The 14,032-nt window shown below is 41.1% G+C and overlaps 1 protein-coding gene across 1 annotated transcript; it reads left to right on the top strand.

Moving 5' to 3' along the window:
- The first annotated feature begins 1,031 nt into the window (after positions 1-1,031).
- Positions 1,032-13,562, top strand: LOC109029786 (uncharacterized). The gene is made up of 2 exons (XM_019040420.2): positions 1,032-1,676; positions 13,261-13,562. Exons 1-2 carry the CDS (start codon positions 1,608-1,610, stop codon positions 13,495-13,497), a joined length of 306 nt encoding a protein of 101 aa, XP_018895965.1. The 5' UTR covers positions 1,032-1,607; the 3' UTR covers positions 13,498-13,562.
- Positions 13,563-14,032: the final 470 nt, after the last annotated feature.

The raw sequence follows: 14,032 nt of genomic DNA, 5'->3' as shown, positions 1-14,032 counted from the left end.
AATCTAAATTGTTACTTGACTTTACCATTGTTCATTGTTTTACTGCAATATTTCATCAAGCAGTCATTCCAAAACGCGTCCTTTTAATTTTAAAGTAATTTTAAGTAAAGTTTAAAATTAAAGTATACCTTATATCTTAATTTTTTAGGGTAAAAATAAAACTAACACTTAAAGGAGGGTAAAAATAGGGCCGCGAAGCGGCCCATTGATGGCGCGGAGCGCCTTCAGGGGGTTGGGCCGCGTAGCCCCCTAGTACCCCTCTAATCTTAACTCCCCATCTCCAGTCCTATCTGTGATATGCGTCTCCACTACGCCTGATACATCTATTTTTTTACCTTCTATTATTTTTTTAATTTCATCCATGTGAACAAGAATAATGAAAATATTTCCTAATTGTGGTTTATCAAGAGTAAATTGTTATTTCCATCGGTCCAAAATGAAAATAGATCAAGAAATTATTCACAAACCAATCTCATTTTATTTTTAATTGATCAGTTTGTTGATGTTGTTGTTTCTGTGTGACAGACGTCGCAGGATTCCTGATCCTTATCCCCCAATAGGTATCGTTCGTTTGAGTGCACTAGTTTCGGCTAGAGTACCTGTATAGGGAGAGTAGCGACAGATCGGTTCATGGAGGGCTTAGGGCCCAAAAGTGCAGCCACCCTTCTGAGCAACTTCTAACACACAAAATTTCACTGCCAGCCTACAGCTTTCAATTCTAACCAAGATGGCTAAGAATGAACATAAATGAGCGTTCTTTCGCAAAAATAAGTAAATTTATGCAAAAAGTAAACCAAATACATGCTTTCTAAACGACGGTTCGTAACAATTGTATTTGTAAATCGCTCTGGACATTCGAAATTCATAGGTTGGCTGCCCTTTTGGGCCCTAACTTTATTCGCGGAGGCATCGGTGAAGGCCTGATGGACTTTCGGAGTTTCAGATCTGTCGCTACTCTCCCTATACAGGTACTCTAGTTTCGGCCTCCATGGCCAGCCAAGGTCGGCTGCCAGTCAGCTGATAATCGAGTCGTCGTTACTCTGGGTATAAAGGGACTCTAGCGTCTAGCACTCTAGATTGGTCGTGCGTGTGATGGATGGCATGTTAAGGGCTCAGCCGGAATTATTCCATTCCACTGATCTAAAAATGTTTAGTGAATTTTTCATGTAATATTTCTGGTGGCATTAGATAAGTATCTAGTTTTGTGAGCTCCTATTTTTTTCGAGAGTCCTTGGTTTTATTTTCTAACCTCACTTGAAGTTTATTCGGAGGTTGCTTGCCTCATCCATGCCTCACCTTTCTTACCACAGAATTTCTAAGGCTATCCTCACAATCCTCATTACATTTTCTGAATTGTAACCTTGTAGCTTGGTTGCAGCTTCATCTCATTTAGCTCTAGGTTTTTTGCGGGTTGTTATGCGCATTAAGCGTCATTTTACATTGATGCAAGCTATTGTCGCTGCCATCCTCGGAACAGGAGCAGGTCTATATGTCTGGCCCCCGGTGTTAAGTAAACATTTTGAAAAATTACGCAGAGCAGGAAAGGGTGTGGCTCCTGATTCATCTGAGACTGCTGGTCCACAAAATCCTTCAGAAGCAACAACTTAATGAGAGAGCAATTCAAAATCAAAGAACGTGAACTCTCAACCAGCTGCCTCAGTTGCAATTCAACAGGGGTAAGTGGAAAATATAGTCCTAAATCACTTCAACACATTACTATTTCTTGTCTCTCACAAATGCATCAAAGTGGATTTTCTTTTTAGCAAAATGCAGTCTCTCAATAGGGGACATTGTGGTAACAACACCAGAGAGTGAACGCAGTATCGTGTAGTCCGGATAAGCAAGGCAAGCACTGCGTGCCCAAAGATTCCAGAGGGAAGAAGAAAATTACATGTATTGCATGTCTTAAATTTTAGCAAATATTAGTGATAAAAGGTGTTAAGTAAGTAAATTGCAGTAAAAACAGAAAGAGAGAGAGACACAGAAATACGTATAGAGCCACAAAAGTGGGAATGCAGCAGAGCGGACGAAGGTGGTGCAGCGCGCTGCGAGGCCTGAACACGGGCCATCACATGCTCTGAAGAATTCCTCGCGATGGACTGAGCAGAGAGCCACTGCTTAGCGGTGGAATCAAGGCGGGGGGGGGGGGGGGGTGTTAGAGTTGTGGGAAAAAAGTGAACATCCGCACTGTTACTCATTCATCCATTTTATTCTTAAACTTCGTTAACAAGATCAGCACACTGAATGACGCCATGAGGCAAGTTGGTCAAGCACACATAGGTTCCAATTAGGTCACTAGAGGACAGCATTTGCTAGGACATGACACAGCTTTAACACACCCCTTTTAGTCCAGTAATGGGTTATGTTTATTTTAAACTAACAGGAGTTAATAGATTACCAATTGGTTGAATGGACTATGTCGCGCAGCTTATTTATCCCATCTAGTGTTGATTGTCCAGCTCTAAAGCCGAATTGTCTCTCTGAAAGGGGGTCAGTTAGTGAGGAAAGTCTAAAAAGGATGAGGTGTTCAAATATCTTCACGAGACCATCAAGGAGGCAGATGGGCCTATATTTTTTAATACCAGCCTTCTTTGACTCAGGCAAAAGGAAGAATATTGCCCGTTTCCATTTTATGGGGAATGTACCAGAAAGCAGGTAGTTGTTGAACATATCTGTGCAACGGGAGATATTAGAATTAACGAAAGACTTGATGATTTCGGGAGGGATTCTACCTGGTCCCGGGGCTTTTTTGGGCTTAAGGTGTGAACATGCGCGCTTGACTTCCTCATGCGTGAAAGGGGCAATTTCCTCCTCTACAGTAGCCTGCTGCCAAGAGATTATAGGCATCGGTACATCGGTGCAGCTGCACAGGGCGCCAGATTTTGGGTTTTTTTTCCAAACTTTGCAAAATTACATCAGGGAACCATTAATTTATTGCGTTCCATATTTTAAATGACCTGACTCTAGACTTTAAGGGTCAAACTTTCTCTTAGTTTCGTAGTTAACAGTAACAGGAACGGGTACCTGGTTTTGGTTTCTGCCCCCGGAATCGTTCACTCACTCGAAAAAAGTTTACTATTGTTGGGTTACATGTACTTCCTTATGTTTTGTTTGGGCGTGATGTTAGTTTAGCGTAGTTTCTCATTTTCCTTGAACCTTGAAACCTTTCAATCTTAGAGGAAAATGTTGTGGACCTTTTGTAAAGACCATTTTCCTCATTTTCCTTTAGACCTTTCAATATTAGAGGAGAATGTTAAATAACATTACAAAAGGTCCTATATAGGACCTTTTGTAAAGACCGTTAAATTTTCTATCGGTCGATTACACAAAATTTTCGAAAAAATAATTTTTGAGACCAAAAATAACGGTTTTAGGTAAAGAAGGGTGGAGACAAAAATTCTTATGATCAGTGACCTTTTTACTCATTTTTCTTTTAAACCCTTGACTTTAGGGGAAAATGTTATACGACCTTTTTATAAGAGCGTACAAATTCCTATCAGCTCATTACAAAACAATTCCAAAAATCTTTAAATCTTCACTCTGAAACTTTGCTGGAACACGTTCAGATAAGACTTGTCTAGCATTGAGCAGAGCCGCGATGCAATTCTTTGTCATGAACCCACCCGGGATCAGCTAAACACCGGTGTCAAGGCCTGGAACACAGCTCCCGAGGCGTGTCAGCCAAACACCGACGCGCACCCCCAAACACGGGTTTGACACGCAGCGAAAATCGACATAAAATCGAGGTTTGAGCCAACACCGGTGTCAGACGCTGATACGCCTCTGACACCGTCTTGACACGGGGAGATAAAATCGGCCCCCAGTATAAAGGGACTCTAGTTAGAGTTAGCACGTAGTAACCAAAGAAGACCGTCGGGTTGGGAAATGCGCGGGCGGATGGGGGGGGGGGGGGCGTGCGAGGCACAGATTAGTCCAGATCGCTAACATCGGCGGAAGAGCGTGAGTAGTTTTGTGAAAGCCATTTGGCGGGAAAATCCATGGGCATTTAAAACTAGGAACCAAAACTGAAATTTTGGCTATTTTCAGCAGATTTTTGGCGGGAGAACTCTTCTTTTACAGATTTTTGTGAGATGAAATGTTCCGAAGAATTCAAGGATTAGTTTCTCAGTAGAATCTATGTGGTTCAATATTTCCAGATCAAAAGATGCAGCACTTTACCCCTTAATTTGGAATGTCTACCTCTCATCTATTCTGGATGAATCGATCTTCACCGCCAGATTATTATATATCATATTTTTGAAGTTTAAAGCCTTAGAAACCGAACATTAATGCAAAATCCTAGCAAAATGAGACTTTTGGTTCCTAGTTTTGAATTCCCGCCAAGCCCCCATGAGAGCAGTTAATTTGCTACCAACTGTTATAAGAATATTGAAACAGAATACTTAGCATGACAGTACTTGATAAAATTGTATTTGATCAAAAACCATTATTACACATCACTATTTATACTTTATTAAAGCTTTATAATCAGATTCAAGAGGAAAGGAGGGGTATCGTTAAGGGCCTTTTTTGGCCCCACCCTAAAATTCCTCAACTCCGCGATTTTTTGGTCATTGAAGGTCTATATTTTACGGAATGCACAATGGTTTTGTCATTTCCGGTCTATTTCGGGGTCTACCACTGGCCTAAACATGGGTCTGAAGGCCAATTTTGGCGAAAAATGCGGGTTTTTCAGCATTCGACGCGCTGTTTCGTAACGATCCCTTCGGAGGACAAAAAAATCCTTCAAGTATGTTCATTAGGGATGTAAGAGAGTCACTTTGGCCAATTTTCGTCGATGTCAAACTTTGCGCTCATAGTTAAAAAAAACTTTTTAGAATTTTTCTTGTTTTTCATCATTATTTAAAATGGCTTAAAAAAGGCGACTCGTCTTACACCAGAATTAAACTTTTTTGGCAGAAAATGGTCGTGGGTGGTCAAAACCTTCCTCTAAGAACTTTTTCCGATTTAAAGCCCCCCAAAAAAGCCGGTGTTGCCATATTTCATTGCCTAAAATCATAGAAAACCGAGTACTTATTTCAGTATTTGGGGGCTATTTCTCGTCGAGCTCATTCAGAAAAGTCCAAAAACCTTCATTTTTCATATGTTATGGCCGAATCACCAGTAATTACACACATTTATCTAACTACAGAACCTCCCATCGCGGCACGGCGTTGCCACATCATCGAGGAAAAATCGAGAAAAATCCACGTTTCCCTGGTTTTGAGCCATTTTTTCGGATTATGCGGATGGAATAAAGTTGAAAGACTTAAATTGCAGTATTCAGAGATGCAAGTGGATCATACCTTGTGCCGGTATTCATTATTTTAATATATTGCGCTTATAGACAACCCATATTCTTACGATTTCTAGGCACGATATTTGCGCAAGAGGATGCGACTTTCAAACATTGGCCGTGATCTGAAGTCCGAAAGAAAGTAAGCCATGTGTCAGAATCGCGAGTCCTCAATGCTGAATTTTTACCCGCCCTGACAACCACCACCGTCCCCCCTCCCTCCCCCAGCCCTCTTATCGGCAGCGATTGTTCAGAATTCTGCTCCCCTAAATTAATTTAAAACAGTAACTTTTTATCTACTCCACCTAAATTCGCATTTATTATCGCATATATTATTAATATCGCATTTCGCACATTTCATTTAGCAACATTAAACTTGAATTGAAAATTGTCCTTACCCTCGAATAATACTGCTGCCCTTGTTGCCCCCTCCTCTCTTCTCCGGTTTCCTTCACTCCTCTCCAGTTGCATCTTCATCTGTCGCTTCTTCATCAGACAACGCAACATTCTCTGCGCAATGATGGTGGAATTCTCATCTTCGTCCCCTATTCTGGATGGTCTAAATGCGTTGATGAAGCTGCATATAATTCTGACATAGACAACAGGGCAAATTCGGCAGTTCGGGGGCAGGGTCTGATGGAGAGGACGAGGAACCTGATGAAGAGGCGACAGATGAAGATGCAACTGGAGAGGAGTGAAGGAAACCGGAGAAGAGAGGAGGGGGCAACAAGGGCAGCAGTATTATTCGAGGGTAAGGACAATTTTCAATTCAAGTTTAATGTTGCTAAATGAAATGTGCGAAATGCGATATTAATAATATATGCGATAATAAATGCGAATTTAGGTGGAGTAGATAAAAAGTTACTGTTTTAAATTAATTTAGGGGAGCAGAATTCTGAACAATCGCTGCCGATAAGAGGGCTGGGGGAGGGAGGGGGGACGGTGGTGGTTGTCAGGGCGGGTAAAAATTCAGCATTGAGGACTCGCGATTCTGACACATGGCTTACTTTCTTTCGGACTTCAGATCACGGCCAATGTTTGAAAGTCGCATCCTCTTGCGCAAATATCGTGCCTAGAAATCGTAAGAATATGGGTTGTCTATAAGCGCAATATATTAAAATAATGAATACCGGCACAAGGTATGATCCACTTGCATCTCTGAATACTGCAATTTAAGTCTTTCAACTTTATTCCATCCGCATAATCCGAAAAAATGGCTCAAAACCAGGGAAACGTGGATTTTTCTCGATTTTTCCTCGATGATGTGGCAACGCCGTGCCGCGATGGGAGGTTCTGTAGTTAGATAAATGTGTGTAATTACTGGTGATTCGGCCATAACATATGAAAAATGAAGGTTTTTGGACTTTTCTGAATGAGCTCGACGAGAAATAGCCCCCAAATACTGAAATAAGTACTCGGTTTTCTATGATTTTAGGCAATGAAATATGGCAACACCGGCTTTTTTGGGGGGCTTTAAATCGAAAAAGTTCTTAGAGGAAGGTTTTGACCACCCACGACCATTTTCTGCCAAAAAAGTTTAATTCTGGTGTAAGACGAGTCGCCTTTTTTAAGCCATTTTAAATAATGATGAAAAACAAGAAAAATTCTAAAAAGTTTTTTTTAACTATGAGCGCAAAGTTTGACATCGACGAAAATTGGCCAAAGTGACTCTCTTACATCCCTAATGAACATACTTGAAGGATTTTTTTGTCCTCCGAAGGGATCGTTACGAAACAGCGCGTCGAATGCTGAAAAACCCGCATTTTTCGCCAAAATTGGCCTTCAGACCCATGTTTAGGCCAGTGGTAGACCCCGAAATAGACCGGAAATGACAAAACCATTGTGCATTCCGTAAAATATAGACCTTCAATGACCAAAAAATCGCGGAGTTGAGGAATTTTAGGGTGGGGCCAAAAAAGGCCCTTAACGATACCCCTCCTTTCTCTCGCTCCGGTCAAAATCTTTCACTACTGGTAGTGCCATCAATTTTCTAAAGTTGTCTAACCTGTAGCAAAATTACTCACGCTTTCTAAGCATTAGCTATATTGGACGTTAGCGATCTGGACTAATCTGTGGTGCGAGGGGGCAACTCGAAAATTTCTCCAAAAACGTAAATCCGGCCCTGATGAAAGGGTGCAGTGGAAAAAGTTCAGAGACTACCGCCTTGAGTTCGAATTCGTATAATGACTCGTTGTCATCGGATTTAGGTGACTTAAATTTATTACGCATAAATTTGTAGGCCCTCCCCTAGCAATCAACCTCAAGTTCTCCCAGATGATTATCCTAACAGAGAGTTTTAGCTTTATTCATTGCGTCATTCAAAATTTTGCAAGAGTTGGAAAATTCTAAGTATCGTTGGTCGCTTCCAGTGTTTGATATGTCCTTCAATTTGTACAAGCGCTTGCGCGCTTTAAGGCAAGATTTGCAGACAGATGCTATTTCGGGTGTCCACTGTCCACCAGTAGGAAGTCTTCGTCTTAGAAGAAGGGCCCTTTATTGCAAAACTCTTATTAAGGGAATAGGTTAAGATTTCTTGGCAACTCTGTGCCGTAAGGGCGGTTGTCGCCGCTAAGATTAAGGTGACAAAGCGAGCTACTTTGGATAAGAAGGACGGAGTTTTTTCTTTAGAGATCCACCAGCCTATAGACACAGGTTTGGTTGGAGGGGGAGAGTCAGACAGCATGTCAAATTCAATCGCGTGGTGATCGCTATGGTTTTCAAAATGGTTAAGGACCCTAAGTTGAGAAAAAAGGGGCAAAGAAGGAATTGAAACGGCAACCAAATCCACCACAGACTCACCGTTGTGGTAACGGAGGTAGGGATGTTTTAATGTTTTTCATTTCTAATCTCCATTTGTTCTTTTCTACCTTTTTCCTTTTTTTTTTTTTTTTTTTTTTCAATTTTGTCAACTTACGTATTGTAATTACTTGTAGTCTTTGTAATTACTTATGTATTATTTTGTTCTCTGATAATAAAAGTCGCTTAAAAAAAAAAAAAAAAAAAAAAAAAAAAAAAAAATAGATGGATTGGCTCAGCCATCTTAGGCCGAATGGAGCCTTCTAAGGCCCAAAAATGGCGGACGCTGTAAGTAAACGTAACCACAAAATGACTCGAAATGTAGTTTTATTTGCTTATCGCAACGAGAACTTAACTTAAATGCATTACTGCGACGTATTCACATAGTTTTACGGCTAAGTGTGTGCTATTTTCGAGGAAAATCGTGTTAGTTTTAGGAAGGTTAGTAGCAAGTGCGGTTGGTGATGACTAGGTGATAACCAGGTGATAATCGTCAAAAGTTGGCGATGACCCCCCTTCCATCCCCAATACGAACAAAGCGCCACCATTTGAGGGCCCCCAAGTCCTTAATGGGGCCCATTGGCCATACTCTCCCTATAAAGGTTCGCTAAAAAAATGGGAACTTAGCTTTCCCCACCCAAAAACACATCCACTGCGAATTTCTTACCAATTTGTTTTATTTTTTTATTATTTTTTTTTTCTTTTGCTTATTTCTTTATTTATTTTTCATTTTCTTACATTGTCGAAGGCTTTGTTTTTAGAGTACTACTTCTTTTCAATGATCTTTCTTGGAATGCCTACGCACTGTCCAGTAGAGTTCGTTTTTACCCAAAATTAAGACAACTCAATTCTGGTTGGGCTTGAAGTGTCCTTAAAAAAATCCAATTCTGATTGGTGCTCGCTCATGGTGTCACAAAAGTGTGCAACAAGATGGCGGTGGCTCGAATGTGAACAAAACTAATGAAAACATAACCTAATTGTGATTTATCAAGAGTACATTGTTATTTTCATCGCACCAAAATGAAAATAGATTATGAAATGATGTACAAATCAATCTCATTTTATTTTATTGCAATTTCTTTGGTTAGGTTTGGATAAGTTTTTGGGAGATAGACATCGTAGGATACCTTATCCTTATCCCTCAACATTGTTCGTTTGGGTGCACCCTTTAGTGACACCATGGTCAAACAGAATTGAGTTGTCTTAACTCAGGGTAAAAGGGACTCAACTGTTCAGTTGATGGTCCATAGACTCAGGAGACCATTGTATTCGGACCGGGTGAACAGAAGAGTGGGACACACAAATCGGGGAATCTTTTGGCAACGCGGACAGCCTTTGTCGCCGTAATGCAAAAGTTATTAGCTTTTCTAACGTACTGATCTGGGTCGATCAGCCTTGGCAGAGTAACTTGGTAGAGGAGTATCGCCGCGCCTAGAGTACCTTTATAGACAGAGTATGGCCATTTCTGTTTCGGTTTTTCATTGGTCGCGTGAAAATAGGCTGACACGATGTTCTTACGGCCGTGAATAAACAAACAAGATGGCTGTTACCAGCAAGTAAGATTGAGGTTGCGTCTGACTCTAGGTCAATAGGTCCCGGGTTCGAATCCCGGTGGTGGCGACAAATTTTCATGGAACTGACGAGTGGATCTGTAAGCAGAATTCGCTCGGCCTTAATCCGTGAAAATTTGTAAGCCCGAGCATGGATGTCTACCAAACTCCCTGATGTCTTCGGACAATAAATAGTGCCTATAGATGGCTGTAGATTCCTAAAGGAATAGAAGCCACTAAACTCTCAATTAAAAAAAAAAAAAAAAAAAAAAAAAAAAAAAAAAAAAAAAAAAGATTGAGGTTATGCACATCTTACATCCTCCTGTGATAAAGGTGAAAGGCTATTTAACGTGATTCAATGTTTTTGCGATTTAACAATGTTTTCGTGTGTTTTTCGTGTTTGTCAGTAACAATTGTTACTGCCGCATAATCGAAATTAATGTCAAATTTAGCTTCTTATTGATGTTACGTTGAGCCGCCATTTTGTTTGTTTATTCACGGCCGTAAGAGCATCTTGAAGCCTAAAAACTCGTTGACCAATCAAAAAGCGGAACAGTTTTCCTGTAATAAAAAGATACGAATGGCCATACTCTGTCTATAAAGGTACTCTAGCCGTGCCTACCGCTTTTGCGGATCCTCCATCTTGAGCTTCATGAAGCTCTTAGAACCCGAAAATGACGGACGTCGAAAGTCGATGTTAATATAAAATTGCTTAAAGTGTGATTTTATTTCCATACCATCCCAGGAACTTTACTCAAATGCACTATCATGACGACGTGTTTACATAGTTTTACGGCGAATCGTGTGCCATGTTCCAAAGAAATCATCTCGGATAAAGTGAAGTTGGCATCGAGTGCAGCTGGTGATAACCGTCAACAGTTAGCAACGACCCCCTTCCCATCGTCGAAAATCAGAACTAAGCGCCGCCTTTTTGGAGTCTTAAGGCCGTCACAGAAGGTGGAGGGGTGTCATGTCCCCACTCTCTCTATCAGGTTATGGCCGGTTCTATCACCTCTGGTCAAATTTGCTCGCTACGTAACCAGAGGATGAGCGTTTATCCTCTCGTCAGTCACATATAAGGGGCTTGGAGGACAAGGGGCAGAAGTGCAGAATGGGCTATTTCGAGAAATCGTGTTTGAGGTTTCGAAAATACATGGATCCTCAAGGCGCAAAGAAAGTTCGAAATTACTATTTGATGCTTAAAAATTGGAATTTGGGAGCCAAGTTTCCACAGAATATGCTTTCAGGCTAGTTATACTTGTGATATAATTTATTTCTCAATTTTTCAAAAAAAGTGCGCTCATGCGCCCTGTCCTCCAAGCCCCTCATTTATCCTTTGCTTTGGTTAAAATCCAATCTGGAACAAAAGGAGAACTACCAGAATTAACGGAGGAAGTTTCGCAGTGGACTGAAAAATTAATAATAGACCAGGATTTAAAAACCCACGGTTAAAGTATATGACAGGTGGTCAAAGTACCTGCTTAATATTTTTCAAATTTTCTCTCTGCCGAGTAAAGACTAGGACTTCGTGTTAACAACAGGTGATAAACGCCACTTTCGTGCTTATCCTTTTGTCAAATGTAACCAGCAGTTTGACCATAGGTAATAGAACCGCTCCTATAACTCTAGACCTTTATGTAGTTTTGGGTTGGGTGTCCAAGGCACATGGTAGACGGCAATGATGGCGCCAGGGCATCGACAAACAGATTTGTCTATGTCATTTTCCCAAAAACCTTAGGATTATATCCATATAACGGATATGACGTTTGGGTGTCGCAGATGCCGGTGTGAGTCGGACGAGCGAGAATGGAGATGTTGCATGTGTGAGGAATTTGCGATTTGAATGTTGATTCTTATGTTAAAGTTCGCGAGAAACACGATGGTGCCACTGGTTTTCTCTGAAACCAACTCCCAAGCTCAAAAAAAGCTCTCAAGTTGAGGCCAAAATGGAGGGATACCCCACGCCAGTGGCGTGCGGTCCGGATAAGCAAGGCAAGCACTGCTTGCCCAAAGATTTCAAAAGAAAGAAGAAAATTACACCTATTAAATTTTTTTACATTTTAGCAAATATAATTTATAAAATGCGTTCAGTAAGTAAATTGCATTAAAACAGAAAGAGAGGGAGACAGAAATACGTATAGAGCCACCTAAGTAGGAAAGCGGCAGAGCGGATGGAGGTGGCGCAGCGCGCTGCGCGGCCTGAACACGGGCCAACTCATGCGCTGGAGAATCGCTTGCGATCAGCTGAGCGGAGAGCCACTGCTCGGCGGCGGAATCAAGGCAGGCGGGGAGCGCGGTACGTTCCGAGTCCGAGCCCTTCGCTGCGCGATCGCAGCTCGCTTCTCTTGGCCACCTCTTGGCCCGTCACCGCAGCGCGCTGCTTCTCCCTCCGATGCGCTATCTTGTTCCCTCTTTCCGTCGCGGTTTTAATTGTTCCTCCGGAACAAATGCCTTTATATTCTATAAAATTTTGCTCACTTGGATCTAATTGGTGATGAATTAGACAATTCTCAATCATGTTTTAAATGCAGAAAGCCTTTTTTTTGGGGGGGGGGGGAATTTAAGTAACTCAAAAAATTTTAAATGCTGTAGAATAAAGACTATAATACCTCAAATAAGTGGCAAAATTAGGAGTTATGAGTAAGGAGCCGTCCTCCAATGCTCAATAACATTCGAAACAAGTTGAGTAAACGAAATCATAAATAAGAGAGAAAGAAATAAAAATACAGTTTTTCAAGACGTTACGTTCCATCAGATTTCATCCGAAAAATAGAGCAAATAGAGTAAAATTTTAAGATTTTCTAGGGAGGCTAGGGGAGGGGGAAGAGAAAGAGGCTACGTTAACACCCCCCCCCCCCCCCCGATGGCGAACGCTAGAGCTTGCCCTGTCACTGAACCCACCGCACGCCACTGCCCCACGCTATCCTGAGAGTCCACCTCTACATCAAAACAAACTCTCCATGCAAAGATAGGAAACAAATACATTAACAGGGTTGCCGTTTTTCAGTTTTGGAGTCCCCAAATAAAGTGGCAGCCCTGTCAATGTATTTGCTCCCTATCTTTGCATGAAGATGAGGAGTTTGTCTTGATGTAGAGGTGAACTCTCAGGATTGCGTGGGATATCCCCTCCATTTTGGCCTCAACTTGAGAGCTTTTTTTGAGCTTGGGAGTTGATTTCAGAGAAAACCATTGACACCATCGTGTTTCTCGCAAACTTTTGCACAAGAATCATCAGTCAAAAATTCAATTCCTGACAAAGTCAAATTCCTCACACATGCAACATCTCCATTAGTCATGCGCCAGAAAATAGATTTCTCTAACTTTGAAATGATCCGCCAGGAGCAGTTTTTTATTATTTAAGTATTTGTCGCGCCGAATGATGCAAAACCATTCTCCTTATTATGCTGCGATGTTGGTATTCAATTTTAATTCCTTCCCACTCCTGGGTTCCTCTTTTTTCTTACCCCATTGCATTGCTGAATGGGTATTTCTAACCAATTAAAGCTAAATATTTAGTCAGTTAGTAACCCTTAAATCTGTCGGTGTTTTTCATTCTCGCTGTGTGCAATTTTAAAAGGAAAGTTTGCGTATTTTCTATGTTTTCTTTCTTTTTTTCAGATGTCTAAGCCATCAAAGAATTCACCCTCATCAGTATCTCAGTGGGCGGTAAAATCCCCACTGTCACCGGCTCTTGCAGCTTCAATTGCATTAGGAATTGGAGCCCTTGCTTGGATGTATGCGTTAAAGCCGCTCGCAGAGAATTCAAGAATGTACAGAAACGAGCAAGAAGCTGAGATATTACTCCTGGCCTCTCAAAAACCAAAGCCTGAAATTGTGGATCATTTTCGTTCCTAAAAACACGAAATTTATGGGTGTTTTTTTTTTCTTTCTATCTAGTAAATTTATAGAGTACCTAGTTATGATATTTTGTTTTGAGTTTTTATTGTCTTTTGTGCCTAAACAAAGAGCACGTACAGCTTGAATTTTTTTAATCGTTTACGTGACAAGAGATTTTCATCTTTGCAATGGACTTGTTCTGGCACATGCACGAGGCAAAAGAAAAAAAAAATAAACAAATGAGAAATACAAGCACGCCAATGTTTTCCCTCTCGTCATTAAGACTTCATTCTCTAAATTAAAATGTTATCAAGTAACCAAAACCAACTATCTAATTGATGGCTAAAGAGCAGAACTACGTATCTCCGTTTGCAACATTGCAGCCTTCCTTTTCACCATAACTGGGTGAAGGAAGACCAGAGCGGTGAGATTCACGATACATACTTTATTAGACACTAGCTGGCCCCTCGCGCTCCGCACGGGCAATACTCACTTTCTCAAATACTAAATTCAGTTCGTTTGTAAAATGTTTTATTAATATCAATGAAAATCG

This window comes from Bemisia tabaci, chromosome 1, assembly GCF_918797505.1.
Source record: "Bemisia tabaci chromosome 1, PGI_BMITA_v3".
In the NCBI taxonomy this organism is placed as follows: Eukaryota; Metazoa; Arthropoda; class Insecta; order Hemiptera; family Aleyrodidae; genus Bemisia; species Bemisia tabaci.
Note: the sequence above shows the minus strand (reverse complement) of the source record. Positions and strands in the feature narration are given on the sequence as shown.